The following is an 18,770-nucleotide window of genomic DNA, read 5'->3' on the forward strand; positions in this document are numbered from 1 at the left end:
ACTCATCAAAACAGACTTAAACAGAATAGAAAATATATGAATACAATCATCTGCAGTAAAACAAAACAAATATAAAAAAGAAACATAAGCAATACATCCAAATATAATAATAATAATAATAATAATAATAATAATAATAATAATAATAATAATAATAATAATAATGTTGATCAAATTTCGACATTATAAATCTATATAAGTAATGAATATATTCACTAATATATATATATATATACACACACACACACACACACACACACACACACACACACACACACACACACACACACACACACACACACACACACACACACACACAGTATATTATATATATATTCCATAGCCGTGTATAACAATACATTGGAAATTTATCATACAGATTTGTTGAGTTTATTTCCTATAGACAGAAGCAGCTATAAAGCTGATATGTTCAATGTGGGCTATTGAGGAAACTGCCTTCTTAATTAATTATATATATATATATATATATATATATATATATATATATATATATATATAATTTAAAACCTGTTGGGACACAGGAATTTCAAATATATACATGCTGCTGTTGTTTTTTTTTTATGGATATTTATTAATGCACATACAGACACATACATCGAGATCGTGTTTTAGGAAAGTCTTACCTTACACTCAAAGCAGTGCCAAAGTGTTCTCCTCCCCGGCTGGAAACGCGCTGACAATATGACACTCAGTTTAGACATGATATGATATACTGAGTATGATGGGTGGAGACAAACAGCACAGCCAATGACTTCATACTTTACACAGTGACTGTCACTCCCATTTTAAAAAGGTGCACTAAGGAACAAACAAATTGCTTCTGATTAGGAGCTGATTACCATAATGATTTATAAGTCAGATATACTTAAATCCAACTAGTTCAGCTAAAGAGGCGTCTCCTTTGTACTTGTGTGCGCCTCACTGCAGTGCACTTGTGTGCGGCTTACTGCAGTGTACTTGTGTGGGGCTCACTGCAGTGTACTTGTGTGCGGCTCACTGCAGTGTACTTGTGTGCGGCTCACTGCAGTGTACTTGTGTGGGGCTCACTGCAGTGTACTTGTGTGGGGCTCACTGCAGTGTACTTGTGTGAGACTCACTGCAGCATACTTGTGTGCGGTTCACTGCAGCGTACTTGTGTGGGGCTCACTGCAGTGTACTTGTGTGCCAGTTGTCTTCTCTATTTGACAGAGATAGATGTATTAGGACGCGAGTCCTGTCACTGTGAACAGCAGTGTATGAATTACATACAGTGTAGAGGTGTGCTTATTTTGTTTATTGTCTACAATATTCGCACTATTAAGTAAAACAAATAGTTTATTTTTGTATGCTTGTTGTATTGAGGGTGCTGTGTGTGTAGTGCAGGTTTATTTAATTCCAGCAAGTGCTGTGACGGTGCAGCCTATCAGAGAGGCTGTCTGTGCTGTTGCTAGGTAAAAGTGAAATGAGACACAGGGGGAGCTGAGACGAGCAGCCTTTAGCAGCTGAATTTCTCTAATTAAATTGGTGAGTCTGGTATTATAAAACGTTAGAGAACACAGATTTGTATGAATACACACGTTTTTACAATTCTAACTATTACAGGTTTGCTGCACCAGAACGCTGCCAGGAGGCACATTGTTAAATTTCTTCCTGCAGATGGTTGTATTCATATATTTGCCCTTACACAGCACTAGTCTGTTTATAAAGTGTGTTTTGATGGGTTAAATGAGGGAGTCATCTGAGCAGGAATTCGTCTAAAAAATATATATATATATACTGTAGAATTGTATTCAATATGTGGCAGCATAAACACTCATTTGGTTGATGGAATTTGCCTGGGTGTGCTTTGCATAGCCTTGCTTAGCTCTGCTCACATCTGCCAAGGAAACATTCAAATCAGATGTTTTCAATACTTAAAAGTTCAATCCTGGGTCTTTATGCAAACACAGTGAAACGAAATAATTCTAATCGATGATGTGTATTGCATGTATTATTGTTTGCTTCATGCAATCATGTTTGTACATTTTAATTTTCATGGAGTAAGTGACTGTTCTTGTAAAGCAAGTTGTTCTAACTGTGATAGTTGCAATTCTAGAAACTCATCTTCACGTGAATGAATTGACAAATTAATTAATATGGGGGTAGACGCCCCCTGAGGTATACGCTTACTTCATTAATTCATCTTCTTAACACTTGATGGCGCCAAATCTCTTGTAAACACAATCCAAAACACACAGATGTGCTGCTGATAGTAAAGCCTTATGAATATAAATCCAAGAGGTAAAGCACAGGGTGATAACAGGGGATTTTTAGTAGGCGCAAACATTTCATTGGTATTGGTGAGGCAAGTTGCTCCCTCCCATATTGGGGATGACACCCCTAGTTGTGCAATTAACATAAGACTAATAATCAGAAGAAATGATTTACATTTATAATTTATTTTTGAAAACAGATAATGTCGATACATTATAAGAGACAGACCCGGAGATTTTTGGATGCCATCGAATCATTGGCTAAGGATAGATGGGTGTAAGAGTGCGTGGATGATAGGATGTACGCATGCATTCACAATCTGATATCTGTGGATGTAAGTCCCTCATTGTTATTCTTGCTTGAACACTTTGCCACATTGTGGCCACAGAGCACTTTGTGCAGTGCACTCCAAGATGGCGAGAAAGTACTAGTTATGATCAGGCCCTGGCAGGTGAAAGTGTTAAGGGAACTTCACGCAGGTTCAACGAGCCAGCAAAAACACTTCAAAGACATAGAGAGCCTAGGGAGTAAGCCACCTAGGGAGGGGGTCCGTATTGCCACTGCAGTTTGAAGGACAGCTAGTTTTACACATCCAAACCACGGAGAAGGCCTTTTTTGGACTGGCAGCAGTAAATGTAAGGCAATCGGCATTTGACTTGGCGAGCGATCTTCAATTAAACACCCTTTTAACACCACCACTAAGCTGCTTTCATAGTTTTACGTCTCCTCGGTTGTCTGTACGCTCTCCCAAGGCGACAAGCGTTTCCCGTGCAGTGGGATTCAACACAGTCAAGGTAAATCAGTTCTTTCAAGTGTTCGAGGAAGAACTGAAAAAAAGCATGATAGCAGAACACCTGTGCGAGTATGGAATGTGGATGAGTGGGATACCGAGTGTTCAAACTCCTGGCCGCATTGCTGCAGTGAAGGGGGTACGTCAAGTTGGAAGTATGACAAATGCAGAATGAGGATTTACTGTGACAGTGGTTCGTGTTATGAGTGCAGCTGGGCAGTATGTGCCCCCTATGATGATCTTCCCACGCAAACGCACGATGGTCACCACTCACACAAAACACTGGAAGCTGTCCTGCTTTTAGAGAGCATGAGGTGATCATGATAACTCTGCCATCCCATTGCATTCACAGAATGCAGCCGCTGGATCGCACATTCTTCAGATCATTCAACAGCAACTAGAACCACACAACAGACAACTGACAACACATCCTGGAAGCAGGATCACAATATACAAATGACCGCCTTATTTGGGAAGGGGTACAACAAATCTACCAGTGTGGAGAAGGCGGCATATCTGCATTTGACAAGGACGTCTTTAATGATGACTTCCAGGCTGCTGATGTTACAGATGAGCCCGAACCTGACAGAGGGACTCCTATAATGCTGTATGGAATATCCTTTTGGGATTTGATGTGATCTTTCATATATCCTCCTTAAGCAATGAGATGAAGATAAATCTTTTTTTTTTTATAACAAAATCTCTTCAACATAAAATACATCCTTTATTATAAAGATACCAATAATTACAGAAAAATGTGCATAAAATAATAACACATGTTGTAAAAGTTATTATTATTATTATTATTATTATTATTATTATTATTATTATTATTTATTTCTTAGCAGACACCCTTATCCAGGGTGACTTACAATCGTAAGCAAATACAATTCAAGTATCACAGTACAACTAATGTTACAATTAAGAGCAAGATAAATACAATGACTTTGGTTCAAGCAAGTACAAGTGTAAAAGTTACATGTAGCCTAATAATTTAAATTCTACACAGTGGGCATACTAATGAATATTATTAATCGTGCCTGTATTACTCACCCAGTATTCCTTTCCCGATAATGCTACATGATTCTTTGGGATCATAACATTTCTATGTGTGGTTAAAGGTATACTTCTGTTTACTTTGAAGAGAGTCCAGCATCCTGCCAACGTCAGCAGCCTGCACAGTAGAGGACGTGCCACACAGATTGAGTTATGGATAGATGGAGAGATGTGTTCTTCGACTTAATAAAATCAATACAGTTCTGTGCTGTGCTGTGCTGTGCTGTGCTGGTTTTTATTAATTAATTATTTTACTTTGATGCCAAAATAAAATATGGCGCTTTGCTGCCCTCTGCCCTGGCCATGATGAGTTGTTATACTGAGCCAAACTTTTCCCCTGATACATTATTGGACAATAATTTGTGTATATAGCATTATCAATAATTATAGGCACATGTATTCTTTAAAGCAATATAATTACAATTGATGCAGGAGACACCACTGTGTCAGTCCAGTGACAGCATTATAAACCTCCTTACTGTGTGACAGGTGACAGTATCCCTTCATACAAGTTTCTTAAGCGGGGGAGGGATCCTATTTCCTGTAACACAAGAAGGAAGTAGCCTGTGGCACAAAGAAATCGGCTTTCAGAATTAAACTGGGAAACACGCGGGGATGCGTTTGCCTGTAACACAGACAGGAAGTGACCTTATAGTGTGGTGGCAGCAGGAGGATAAATCGGATGTATTTGATTAAGAAGTGCAAATAATTATGTAATAATAATAAAAAAAAAAAATCACTCGACACGAAACAAACAGAAACAATACGGCCTTTGCCAGAAGTGAGGCGGTGATGAGCCGGGGTGTGTGTGTGTTTTTAAAATGGGTTTTAATATTATTATTCTCGCCTGAACAGACCACTCCCCTGCGTTTTTATCCCCCCGCAATGGCTGTGATCCGCGGCGCTGGGAAGAGATGAGCTTGTTGCAGATCGGATCATTGAACTGGATTTTAAATCCGTTTTAAGCAGAAAACAAGAAATTGAAGTAAGTGTACCTGCCGTTAATATATATACATGTGTGTGTGTGTAGTCGCCTTTTTCGTTTGTACGGTTGTTTTTATCGGTGTTGCATCTGTTTGGCAGAGTTGCTGTTTTTTATTTTGCAAGAAAAAATATTTTATATTGGAAAGTAATTTAATAAACGTGTTTCGTTGTTGTTCTCGCTTCACATTTCATGTTGTGTTGTTGGCGGCCGTCTACTCTATTTATAAAAGTAAAGACGCCACTACGGTTTTTGTTATTGTTCAAATTATTATTGAAAACGTTTGGAAATGAAGTTTTATTTTCCATTTCCACAGTTATAAGTGTGTATTTGTAACCGGTGAAGCGCTGTTCGCTCCCGTGAGGCCTTTCTGAGCAACAGCATCCCCGAGCTCGACTTCTTTTTCCTCCTCACCGTATCAAGAGTAGAGCGGGGTAAGGGGCTGTGTAAAACGGCGTGGTCAATTGGATAATAAACTACCGTTTATTTATTTTATACGGTAGCGAGTTTACAGTTCACCAAGTTACCTCTTACTGCCTTTACATCTGCCACATAGGAATACGGCTGACTTACTTATGTTTATTTTTAAATTATGATAATGCGTATATATTTTGTTTTAGTGCTTTCCCTCTCTTCCAGTCTGGAGCACGCTTCTATCCCAGTAACACCAGTAACCCTGTCCTCTCTCTCCCAGTCTGGCAATGATGATGGATCAGTCTATAATCCCAGTAACACTCTCTCTCTCTCTCCCTCCCAGTCTGGCAATGATGATGGATCAGTCTATAATCCCAGTAACTCTCTCTCTCTCGCTCTCCCTCCCAGTCTGGCAGTGATGATGGATCAGTCTATAATCCCAGTAACTCTCTCTCTCTCTCGCTCTCCCTCCCAGTCTGGCAATGATGATGGATCAGTCTATAATCCCAGTAACTCTCTCGCTCTCCCTCCCAGTCTGGCAATGATGATGGATCAGTCTATAATCCCAGTAACTCTCTCTCTCTCGCTCTCCCTCCCAGTCTGGCAGTGATGATGGATCAGTCTATAATCCCAGTAACTCTCTCTCTCTCTCTCTCTCCCTCCCAGTCTGGCAATGATGATGGATCAGTCTATAATCCCAGTAACTCTCTCTCTCTCCCTCCCAGTCTGGCAATGATGGTGGATCAGTCTTCAGTCCCAGTAACACCAGTAACCCTGCCCTCTCTCTCCCCCTCTCCCAGTTTGGCAATGATGATGGATCAGTCTTCGTCCAGCTGCAGCAGCACCAGTCACTGCCTCCCCAGTCTGCCCAGTAAGGCCAGTATGAGCGGCAGGCTGGTGCATGTGGATTTCCCCGAGGTGCCGGTGTCATTGCTGGAGAGTCTGAACCAGCAGAGGCTGGAGGGGCAGCTGTGTGACCTGAGCATCCAAGTGCAGGGCCAGGAGTTCAGGGCTCATCGCTGTGTGCTGGCAGCCTCCTCGCCGTACTTCCACGACCAGGTGATCATATTAATAATATTAGAATACATGATCCGCAATATTAACACAAATAATAATATAATGCAGGACCCACAGTAATGTAATCACTGCTGTGTGCTGGCAGCCTCCTTGTCATGATGATAATCATTATAATAACAATACAGGATCTATAGTGCTGTAATATACAGGATCTGTAGTGCTATATTATAATGCAGGACCCACAGTAATGTAATCACTGCTGTGTGCTGACAGCCTCCTCGTCATGATAATAATCATTATAATAACAATACATGATCTATAGTGATATAATATAATACAGGACCTCTAGTGCTGTAATATACAGGATCTGTAGTGCTATATTACAATGCAGGACCCACAGTAATGTAATCACTGCTGTGTGCTGACAGCCTCCTCGTCATGATAATAATCATTATAATAACAATACAGGATCTATAGTGATATAATACAGGACCTCTAGTGCTGTAATATACAGGATCTGTAGTGCTATATTATAATGCAGGACCCACAGTAATGTAATCACTGCTGTGTGCTGACAGGCTCCTCGCCATGATAATAATCATTATAATAACAATACAGGATCTATAGTGATATAATACAGGATCTATAGTGCTGTAATATACAGGATCTGTAGTGCTATATTATAATGCAGGACCCACAGTAATGTAATCACTGCTGTGTGCTGACAGGCAATACTGTAACATCTGCAGTGATAATATAACCTTGCATGCAACAGCACTGTAATAGAGTACAGTAATATAATACAGGGTCTACAGTAATGCAATGACAGCTGTGTGCTGGCAGCCTCCTCCTAATAATAATAACAATGATACTATTAATACAGGATCTGCAATGGTGATGTCACTCTGTGTGCAGCAGTGCTGTTATACAATGTGAATGAATATTTATACAGGATCTGATGGTATAGTCACCGCTGTGTGCTGGCAGTCAGGACCCCTGTTAGATAAGGAAACTGCAGGAGCCCCTCAGAGCTAGCTGCTGTGTCTTGCGTTGCAATAATCTGTCCCGTCCCCCCAGGTCCTCTTGAAGAACGTCTCCTCGGTGGTCCTCCCCTCTGTCATGGACCCCCTGGCCTTCGAGAGTGTGCTGGGCTCCGCCTACACGGGCAGACTGAGCATGCTCAGGGACGAGCTCATCAACTATGTGACGGTGGGCAGCTTCCTGCAGATGTGGCACGTGGTGGACAAGTGTACGGAGCTGCTGAGGGAGGGCAGGGGGCTCCTGCAGAGCAGCCAGCCCCCCAGCAGCGAGCAGCAGTCCCCCAGCAGCACCAACTACTGCAGCCCACCAGAGGGCGCCGGCGAAGCAGCCAGCCAGCAGCAACAGCAACAGGGCCACCAGTATAGCAGCGGCAGCGCCGCCGGTCACTCTAATAAGTACTGCCGGGGTGACGCGAGGGAGGCGGGCCATTCGCCCCCACAGGACAGTGACGTCATCGCAGGCTCCCCCCCATCCTCCGATCAGCAGAGGTGGCCGGTGGGAAGGCCGAGCAGCAGTATTCGCAGCCTCGGGGGGGGGGGGGGGGGGGGGGGGGGGGGGGGGGGGGGGGGGGGGGGGGGGGGGGGGGGGGGGGGGGGGGGGGGGGGGGGGGGGGGGGGGGGGGGGGGGGGGGGGGGGGGGGGGGGGGGGGGGGGGGCCGGTGGGAAGGCCGAGCAGCAGTATTCGCAGCCTCGCCCTCCCTCTCCAGCGCTCCCAGTATCCCCAGCCATCTGGTTTTGACTCTGCCGGCTACGCGGACGAGCTGGCCCTGACCAGCAGCAGTGGCAGTAACTCCCGATCCAGGCCCCGCCTCGACGCGAACGTGGGCTTCGCTAACCTGCGCGCCCCCGGCCTGGCTGCAGGGCTCGGGGGGAGGCGCAGCCGCAGCAGGAGTGCGAGGAGCAGGTACCGCTGCCCAGAGCCCCTCCCCTCGCTGTCTGGCAGGCTGCTAGGCAGAGGCAGGGGGAGGAGAGGCAAGGACCCCAGCTCACAGGAGGGGAGCGAGCTGCTGCTGACCTGTGAGGAGGATGGAGGAGGGATGGAGAGACACAGGGAGGAGGAGGAGGGGGGCGGGATGCTCCACAGTGATGAGGGGAGGGGGGGTGATGATGTTGAAGTTGGGCAGAGTCGCAGTGACTCGCTGGGAGAGATGATGCTGAGAGAGGCCGAGGAGATGATGGCCCGCCATGGACACCAGACCAGGGGATGGAGTGAGACGCAGCCCCAGCTGATGGGAGCCGGAGCCGGGGGGCATGCAGGTGAGTGAGGCATGGCGTTTCACCAAACCGCAGTGTTTGAAAGGGTTTGAAAATGGTGCTGCTTCACACAGAACAAAATGTGCTGGGAGGGGCTGCTTGATGATTTTACCACTTTCAGCCAGAGCGGTCGATTATGTTTCGTTTTTAAATGTCATCTACAATATTTTATTAGTATTTAGTGTTTTAACGTGGCGCAACGAGAACGTAACATTTATTGCTTTTAGATCACGTGTCATAGAAGGTCTGTAGAAATTAAGTGTTTAAAAGGTGCACCGTTAAATATTTCACGAGAGATCAGTGTAAAATCCATGTAGAAGTACATTGACTTCCTTACAGACTCGAGGGGTTCGTAGGCTTCGTTCTTGGTTTTTGCCTCTCGGTTCGTGCGCTGCACGGCGCAGGACTTTATTAAACCAGGTTTTCCTGTACGAGTTCCAATTCCACTGATGAGCAGAGGGGCGGAGCAGCGACAACAACGCAGTCCTGGACACGCCTTTGACATGGACTCTGTGCCTCGAGTCAGACGTGATAATATTCATTTTATTGAAACCTCTCTCACAGTCAGCATTACTGAGAAGCAGGACTGTTTTTTAAATTTCTTCACTGTAGAAAATGTTTTATTTCACGTGGTCGTTTACCAGAAGCAAACTGAACGAACTGCCGGGTTCCTAAATGCATTTTAACAGCTAGTGCGTCAGAAATGCAAACGTGCTATATTTATTTAAGTGTTAAAGATGTATGTTTCCACTATTCTTTCAGAAATGGGAATTTCCACAGGGAACTAACTACAGATCACACGGCGATGGGTCCATTTCACAGAAATCGTGACAACTGTGACAAAAGTACGACGTTACTGATAGGTAGCATGTAAAGAGCACTGAATCGTTTCTGCTGATTTGTGTGGCCAGACTTTACATTTTTCTCAACATGGTGCACATGCTCACAGCCAGTGGCTTCTGTGACCCGGTCTGTCTGTCCTGAAGCAGTAATGTGTTTGTCATCCTCAGGGATTAGTGGTCAGTTCATGTTGTCCACAACTGACTGGATCATCTGATCCCTGTTCACGGTGCAATTTCCCACCGTCCTTTAGTTCCACTTGCTTCAGTAAGCCTTTGCCGGGTCTGATCTGCACCTCCTCTTCATGTTCCGAGGACACTGACAGGACAGCGTCACGGGCATGCTGTGTCTAGCAGGAAGGAGACTCGGACACAAGGAAGCTGCAGGTTTAATTCCAAAATAATAAATAAAACAAACAGGTACAAGGGCCAAACAAACAGTTTAAACCCAAATAATATATACTTCTAAAACACTGCGACGGTGGTTTCATACACACAACCTACCCTGGCTACTACATGGCTGGACTTCACTGTCTGTTTAACACTGTACTTAAAGACACAACCTATTGGCAAAACGAGTTCTCCGGTTCTCTCTGGTCTTGTGCCGGTTCAGTACTTTAGGGAGCTAAAAAAAATCCATTAAACTTCTCTGCCATTTCTTTGTCAGCACTCGCTGACATCTTTCAAACAGTTTTTTTTTTTTTTTTTTTGTGAAGCAGTCAGTAAGAAAACCTTTGCAGCTCTATTACCTGCAAAACCCTCCGTGGGTCTGCCCGGGTCAAACAGACACGCATCCCAGAAAGAGGAGAGGACCCAACGAACCCAGATCATTCTGCTTTACCTCGGTCGATAATAAATCCACACATTGCTCCAGCTAAGATTGACTGTACAAAGCATACAGTGTGGTCATGAAGCTCTCCACATTATTCACTCCCCCACCAACACTGGCAAGCGTATCACTGATAGCCCACGCAATCCTGTGATTGACACTGCCAAACTGTAATGTTCTGAAATTCCTACTGAGAAAGAGCAGCAGCGCCAGAATGCCTGCCCAGCATCACAGCAGCTCCGTCAGAGCCAAGTCACATCAGAACCGATTTTAGATCGTTTTTACTATAGCCATTCCTTCCAGACAGGCTGTCTGATCATTAAATATAGTTTCAGACTGTCCATCAGCGAGTTCCGCCAGTTCAAGAAAGGCGAGTATTTGCTGTAATGGGCCTTTCTCACCCTCGCAGGGATATGTGCACTGTAAGGCAGCAGGGAGAGGGTTAAATCCTCCGTGCAGAAAACGTGCGTAGGCACATTTGTTTAGTTTAATTGATTTATTGTTTAATTGTCATGTGGCAATTGTCCTGGCAGTTGGCCTTGTTATTGTAAATTGAGGCCAGCTGCCAGGTAGTCGTATTACATATGGTTAAACGACTGGTACTCGCTGACGTTCGTTGCCCCTTTAAAAATTGACCCAAGACACAGAAAATGGATTTTGACGCGCTATTTTTTAATAAACAAACAAAATAAATAAAACGAACACCTAGCTCCTTCGGAGCGCTAACTAAACTTCCAGGAACCCCTGACTACAAAGTGGGACGGCTCAGCCGTTTCCCCACAAAACAAACACACAGGTTTACACTCCCAAAAGGTTTCGCACTACCTTTTTTCGCCTGCACGCACTCGCAAGCGGGCTCTTCACACGGCAGCTCTGAGTACACTGGCTGCTTTCTTTTTATACCTGGCAGCTGGCCTCAATTTACAATAACAAGGCCAACTGCCAGGACAATTACCACACGACAATTAAACAATAAAGCAATTAAACTAAACAAATGTGCCTACCCACATGTTTTCTGCACGGAGGATTTAACCCCCTCCCTGCTGTCTTACAGCACGCAGATACACTCTCAACTCGCATGCATTGCTTACTGATGTCATTTCATCAATTAATATTGACTGTTTAGATTGAGATTCCTTCACGTGTTCCAGTAATGTGGATTTCATTTCTAGAGAAACATGCTCAGTAATGTCGGCACATGTCACGATACTGTGCACAGTACGACCCAGTTTGCACACTGCAAGTCAACTACATCGCTGTGGTCTAGCAGCGGTTGGTCCTTGTTGGCGATGTAATACGCAGTTCAAAAGATTCTCAACAAGATTAATAGCGCTCGGATCTGCTAGAGAAGCGGAGCGCTAGGAATATTTTAGGAGTTAGGAGTATTTTTAATTTTAATTGAGCTAACGGTAGCCAATGGAGCGGAGACAGCACAGGAGTGATGCGATAGGGAGCCTTAGTCTGAGTTAAGACATTTCAGGTTCTTATCTGCTTGTGGATTGGCTAATTTCCTTACTCTTAGGTGTAGCATCCTAAAATAGATTGTTGCAGTACACTTTTGTCATTGAATTCATGGAACTGGAAAGGGTGTTTTTTATTATAGATGTTCTGTAGCTGGAGTTCCTTTTGGCTACAATGCGATTCATCATTTGAATTGTCGCCTGTCAGATTAAGGTATTGGATCTGGGATCCGAGGCGATCCGGCACAAATGAACCCCTGCCTGTAATCAGCTGGAATTTCTTTGCTCTTGTCCAGATATTGATGATCCTGGCTGTTGAAGTTTGCTCGTTTGGTCCAGGCTTGGCACCCACTTCTTTCTGAAGTTTTTGTCAGGTTCGTCACTCTGTTTTGTTTTGTCTTGGATTGCTTTGGCGGGCCGATTAAATGAACCAGTTTGTGAAGCTCTTTTCACTTAGACATAAACTAGTGCACAAATACAAAACAGACGAAATTCAACACAAAACAGTTGAATTTCAAAAACAGTAAGACCGGTGTAACTCTTTCAGTAATGCGTTAAATTCACCGGTACAGTGACCTGCGGGGGAAGTGCTTCCACAGAATAAGGGCGTGACCTGAGCTGAAACTTGCTGTAGAGACACTAAAACCAAACTTATCTTTGTTCGAAACTAAAGAGGTGCCGGTTGGGTGTCTTGCAGCAGTATTACATTTATGTTATTCGTTTCCCTCTAGATTTCTTTTGTCATACTGTCTGTTTTTTTTTTTCTTACTAGTCTGCATACCGGCGCATACCACCCCAGTTTAAGCACTGCAAACGTGTGACTGAAATGTCCACAAATCCAGCGCTCTGCAATGAACCGGCACATGCTGTATCATTGTCATGTGTTTCAGATACTTCGAAACGTTCCTCGTTCGCAGAGAGAGTTGCATTTAATCAATGGCAGTTCTGCTGCTGCAATCATACAAGCTGCAATGGATGAGATTGGAGTTTTTTCTTCAGCAGTAGGAGCCGTTGCTCTGACTGTCTGTGTCTGGGTTGGCGTGACGCTGTGCGCTATCGCAGTCCTTGGCATTGTCATGCTTTCTGCTTTCACTGTGCTTCTTTGCAGTCTCTTTCTTAAAATGAGCAGTTCCAGAAATAAAATCAGCTTTCCCAGCAAAAATCACAGTACGCTCCGTGTGTTTCATTATTGTAACATAGTCTCAGAACATCTTGAAGCGTCGTGATAAAATCACAGTACGCTCTGTGTGTTTCATTATTGTAACGTAGCCTCAGAACGTCTTGAAGCGTCGTGATAAAATCGCAGTACGCTCCGTGTGTTTCATTATTGTAACGTAGCCACAGAATGTCTTGGAGCCACAAAGTCTTAAAGCGTCATGATTACTGTTTTGGTTGTGGAGGTACATGGTCTGAATTGGGAAGCAGCTGCACAGTGAAATCATCTGCAAATCCTCGACTCTCGGCACCAACGCAGTCAATAACTACGAAGGATGCACACTCTGCAATGCTGGTGCTCCATGCAGCAGACCAGCTAGACAGAGAATCGGATCGCTTTTATCAATGCGACTTGAAACTTAAGCTGAGGGAATACAAAGCCACTTTGTGACTTGGAACTGGATTTCAAGAGACTGGGTTTCAGGCCACTGCATGGCACACCAGGGGAGACTTGATACAGCAAAGCTGCCTCACACTAGGTCTCCTGGAACCAGGTTTGAAGCCACTGTTCCTCGGCTTTAGGCTGTATCTATGCCAACAAAGTCTAGATTGGTTTGTTGGAGGCTGCACAGTTCACAAACAAACTTTTATCAGCTTGACATGGTAACCTTTTCATTCTCTGCTGCCTTTTTTGATTAATTCTGGACCCTCATTTGTTATTAATCTTTCTTAATGTTTTCGGGGCGTGTTTGTGTGAATGACACGTGTGCAGCACCCACCAAGTTTTTTTTTCTGTGCACTTTAATACATTATTATATTTTTTTATTAAATTAAATTAAGAAAAAAACTGTTTGATTCTTTAATTCTATTTTTACAATCTAGCTTTTTATCTTTTTTTTTTAATTTTCCAGTTAAAACCGATGTTTTATATACAACCAAACTGTAATAACCCGTTTTATTAAATTTAGTATTAGACAGTTTTTAATGTAATGGTTTAATTTGTGTGTGTGAAGCGTTTTGGGATCCTCGTGATGAAAGGCTCCGTAGACGTGAATTGTTATTTTTGTACCTTCCTCTCAGTTCTGGGAGATTGCACCTTGGTGAAGATCTCACTGGCCTTTTGAAAGGAAGAGGCAGTATTGGCTTCTGTTTTTGAGGTCGCGGTATATTATTGACTGATTTTAACAAAACCTTGTTTTTTATTTTCAGTTTATTGATTTAAAAAAAAAAAAAAAAAAAAAAAGGAAATCCTGTAATTGTTTTTTTTTTTTACCCCAAATTCTCACTTAATGCATGTAGAAATACACATTTATTCTCTCTCTCTCTCTCTCTCTCTCCAGGTCTCGAGCAGCCATCCAGTCTGGCTAGGGAAGAGCCGGAGGAATCTGAACCGGATGAAAGTCAATCCTTCCCTTACCAGAGCCAGTACCATCGGAGCAGGATCCGACACGCACAGACCCACCAGAACCCCCTGGGTCTCCATCTGAGCCCGTACGAGCCTGGCCTGCACCCCAGCAGCAGCAGCGCTCCTCCCTCCAACCCCAGCCCCGGCCCTGCTGACCAGGTCCCTTTCTGCGAGTCCTCCCAGGACTTTGTCTCCACGTACGATGAAATCGAGGAGGGGACGGGGCAGGTGTCCCAGCGCCCGCTCCTCGCCCCTCCCCCCTCCTCCGGGGAGCAGCAGGAGGGGGGCGGGTTCCCAGGCGTGGCAGACACCCCTCCGCTCGCCGGCGCCCCCTACACCGGCAAGGTGCACCTGTGCCACTGCGGCAAGGCCTACACCCTGAAGAGCATGCGGGACCGGCACGTGAAGATGCAGCACCTGAACCTGCGGCCCTTCGCCTGCCCCGTCTGCGCCAAGACCTTCAAGATGAAGCACCACCTCACCAAACACCTGAAGACCCACGCAGGCCTGCAGCCCTTCGAGTGCCAGCTCTGCGGCAAGAAGCTCATGTGGAGGGACAGCTTCCTGAGGCACCGCAGCCACTGCGAGAGGCTGGCTGCGGAGGAGATTGCAGCCAGCACAGCTGGAGTGAAGGAGGAGGAGGAGGAGGAGGAGGAGAGGGAGCAGGAGGGGGACCGGGGGACGCTGGGATACCTGCTGAAGGAGAAGGAGGAGGAGGGGGGGAGCGGAGAGGGGGGGTTCAGGCAGCCAGACTCCTTTGCTTGAGTCGGCCTCCAGTTTTATTTATTATTTTATTATGGTGTTTTTTTTGTGCTGCTCAGAGCAGGGAGGGAGGGGGGCTACAGCGATTCAACTTCAAGGAGGTTTTTGTTGAGAAGAACGTGTGACAAGAACTATGTCGTTTTCAAACTCTCAGTTCAGTTTAACAATGAAGACACTGAGAGAACTTCCGGTTTGAAACCTTTGTCGTTGAATTTCTTGGGGTTTCTTTCAGTGTCTCTTCAGTGGTGGTGGAAGATTTAGAAAATGTGTCCCTTCCTTGAAATGTGCGGCTTTGGAAGAATGAAAGAAGCAAACTGGGAAGCCAGTCTTTTTCACGGGGAGATTCTCTTAACCAGCTGTGGTTCCCAGAGGAAGTTCAAAGAAACCCGAAGAATCAGTGAGGTCTGGAATACAAAATCAGAACACAAGCTGAAATTAAGTCGTTTCATACATTCTAAATCAATCTGTTACTATTCTAAAAGTTTTCAATCTTTTACAAGTGTAAAATGACAGGAATATTTACAACATACATTCCCAGCGTCCTGTTTTGAGGACAGTCCGGTTAGACGTGCTCCTGTAATCAGAGCAGTGAAATCTCACACCAGCTATGAAGCTCTGAAGGGCTATATTATTATTATTATTATTATTATTATTATTATTATTATTATTATTTATTTCTTAGCAGACGCCCTAAGCCAGAGCGACTTGCAATTGTTACAAGATAATACATTATTTTTACATACAATTACCCATTTATACAGTTGGGTTTTTACTGGAGCAATCTAGGTAAAGTCCCTTGCTCAAGGGTACAGCAGCAGTGTCCCCCACCTGGGATTGAACCCACGACCCTCCGGTCCAGAGCCCTAACCACTACTCCACCCTGCACATATTTGCAGAATATGTGAGACTTCACTTTTGAGATTAACAAAATTATACTAGTTAAAGAGAACATTTTAAATAAGTTAGGTGCCTGTTTAAACTGCTCCAAAAATTACACAAACAGCCTGTCCTGAAGTGAGGGCAATGGCACTGAATGGGTGAGCTGCTCTTTTCACGGGTACCAGTCAGGGTTTGTTTCACTGGCAATGAAAAAGATTATGTTCAAAAGGTTTTAACTGTGATGCGTCTCCCCACAGTCTGGGGCTAGTCCCAGGTAGCAGTTTGCAAAATCTAATTCATTTCCGTAAAATAAAGAAAATGACACATGCATCCTTTAATCATACAGACTTGCTGAGTGGATTTCTACTAAACTGGATCCTTCTGTCTTCTGATGTTGTGTTTTTTTAAAAGGGTCACAATAAGATAGCCTGACCCGGCCCCAGTGTAATCTAGACAAACGTTGTGATGGGATGTTATTTATTTGTGATGATGGAGGCAGTGTTTTCAGGACGTTGTTTTAAAAGCAGTTGTTTTTTTTTGACAACGTTAGCGTACCGGAAAAGATTTGTATTCTGTGTGTCCGAAAAAAATAAAAAGTGTTCAGGAGCTGCTCTTTTTGTAAATAAAAATATATTCACTTTTGAAGCTCAGTTTGTTTTGAGTCTGATTCTTTATTTCTTGGGATTGCTAATAGCTAAACTACAGCACTGTGTTTGGGATTGCTACTAGCTAAACTACAGCACTGTGTTTGGGATTGCTAACAGCTAACGCAGATTCAGATTGTTTATCGCAGAATTACGTGTTTTTTTATTGTAGAAAACTATTATTATTATTTATTTCTTAGCAGACGCTCTTATCCAGGGCGACTTACAATTGTTACAAGATATCATATTATTGTTTATATACAATTACCCATTTATACAGTTGGGTTTTTACTGGAGCAATCTAGGTAAAGTACCTTGCTCAAGGGTACAGCAGCAGTGTCCCCTACCAGGGATTGTGGAGTAGTGGTTAGGGCTCTGGACTCTTGACCGGAGGGTTGTGGGTTCAATCCCCAGTGGGGACACTGCTGCTGTACCCTTGAGCAAGGTACTTTACCTAGATTGCTCCAGTAAAAACCCAACTGTAAAATGGGTAATTGTATGTAAAAATAATGTGATATCTTGTAACAATTGTAAGTCGCCCTGGATAAGGGCGTCAACTAAGAAATAAATAAATAATTTAACCCACAACCCTCCGGTCCAGAGCCCTAACCACTACTGCACACTGCTGCTATGATCCCTGCTTAGGAGTAATTACTGGTGTGAAGTACTGAGTTCAATGGAATCTCATCAGTTCATACAGAATGAAGTACTTCACATACATCAAAGATTTGAGTGATTATACAGATGAGCCTGTTTTATATCACCTCGCTTAATATCATGCCCCGTGTATTATCACGATTTTTGAAAAACCACTCCCCATGCACTATAAGTTCTTTGAGAAATGACCTCTCTCAATATCATCTCACAAACCTGCGTATTCGTTTTGTGCAGCCTGTGAAATGCTGCTAACAACTCCAATACTCAACTCGGCTGATAAACTGACATTTTGCCTGTCAAATGCTCCGTGGACGGTCTCAACGGGATACAGTTTTAAGAAACGAAACACCAACGTCGCCAAATTCCAACAGTCAGTCTTCTACAAATGCACACAGAAAAAGTGCAACACATAATTGATAGCTCTCATCAGTCGATAATTCATGCCTTTAGATAATGATACAAGCTGTTTAGTTCCATTAATGATACAGAACCTATCTGTCCTGTAGTGAACTACATGCATGTGTTTAAATGTGAAGCACAGCAATGTACAGTACTGAAACGCTGCTCTTCAATTCGCTGTTAGTTTTCTTTTTTTTTTTCTTGCTGTCAGACGAACGTGAAACCTGCTTTATATCCTGAATTATGCCTGCATGGCGATCGTGATACAAAGAGGGTTCATCTGTATTTATAAATGTGTTTGTTGCATTTTAAAGATACAATTACGAAATGATGAAAGAATACTTCACTCTTTGACTTTGTATAGACAGTTCTATTCATTACATTTAATTGAATCACCAGTGTGTTGTTATTTTCAGGTGCTTCCGCTATGAAAGCAGGGACACACCCATTCAAATCCGGGACGTTTTGCTGTTTTCAGTCTTTTGCATCTTTTTAAATGGAATGTATCACATTTTCCAGTCTTTTGCATCATTTATAATGTACTGTATCATATTTTTCCACCATTAAGAACACAGTATGTGAATATTTATCATCTGCAATATATTGGGTTTTGTACATTTTATTTACTTGTGCAACTTTGCGGTGACTTATTTTGTCTTGCTCGTCATTAATTGTTTTTTTTCTTTAAGAGAAATTGGTTGTCTGTTTCCAGTTTGTTTGCAAAATTATATATATATATATATGTGTGTATAACTAACAAAAAACGTACCTCTTTTTGACAACAGCAAAACGTCCATCAGATCGCAATTGATTGCACATGTACCGAAATCTGACATCCTGACTTTTTGACATTACACTGTCAAGTTTTAGTACGCATACCACATTCTGACAGTGTACCTCTTTCAAATGCTACACCGGTAGTTTGGAAATATATT

General features: G+C 43.5%; 2 protein-coding genes across 2 annotated transcripts in view; one reads left to right on the forward strand and one right to left on the reverse strand.

Annotated features, from left to right (window-relative positions):
* Nucleotides 1–663, reverse strand: part of LOC117968424 (C-type mannose receptor 2-like) — a 242,708-nt gene extending 242,045 nt beyond the window's left edge. Inside the window, exon 1 of the mRNA XM_059010498.1 lies at nt 645–663. The gene's annotated coding sequence lies outside the window, so the exon portion shown is untranslated. The remainder of the gene's footprint in view (nt 1–644) is intronic.
* Nucleotides 664–4,634: 3,971 nt separating this feature from the next.
* On the forward strand, nt 4,635–15,259 carry LOC117971653 (zinc finger and BTB domain-containing protein 22-like). The gene is made up of 5 exons (XM_059010662.1): nt 4,635–5,084; nt 6,296–6,554; nt 7,590–8,056; nt 8,220–8,809; nt 14,430–15,259. Exons 2-5 carry the CDS (start codon nt 6,303–6,305, stop codon nt 15,257–15,259), a joined length of 2,139 nt encoding a protein of 712 aa, XP_058866645.1. The 5' UTR covers nt 4,635–5,084; nt 6,296–6,302.
* The last annotated feature ends 3,511 nt before the right edge of the window (nt 15,260–18,770 follow it).

Source organism: Acipenser ruthenus, chromosome 41 (assembly GCF_902713425.1).
Source record: "Acipenser ruthenus chromosome 41, fAciRut3.2 maternal haplotype, whole genome shotgun sequence".
Classification (NCBI taxonomy): Eukaryota; Metazoa; Chordata; class Actinopteri; order Acipenseriformes; family Acipenseridae; genus Acipenser; species Acipenser ruthenus.

Coding starts and splice junctions, on each gene's coding strand:
- LOC117971653 (XM_059010662.1), top strand. CDS start 6,303: ATGATGATGGATCAGTCTTCGTCCAGCTGCAGCAGCACCAGTCACTGC. Junction 6,555..7,589: donor CGCCGTACTTCCACGACCAG/GTGATCATATTA, acceptor CCGTCCCCCCAG/GTCCTCTTGAAGAACGTCTC. Junction 8,057..8,219: donor CAGAGGTGGCCGGTGGGAAG/GCCGAGCAGCAG, acceptor GCCGGTGGGAAG/GCCGAGCAGCAGTATTCGCA.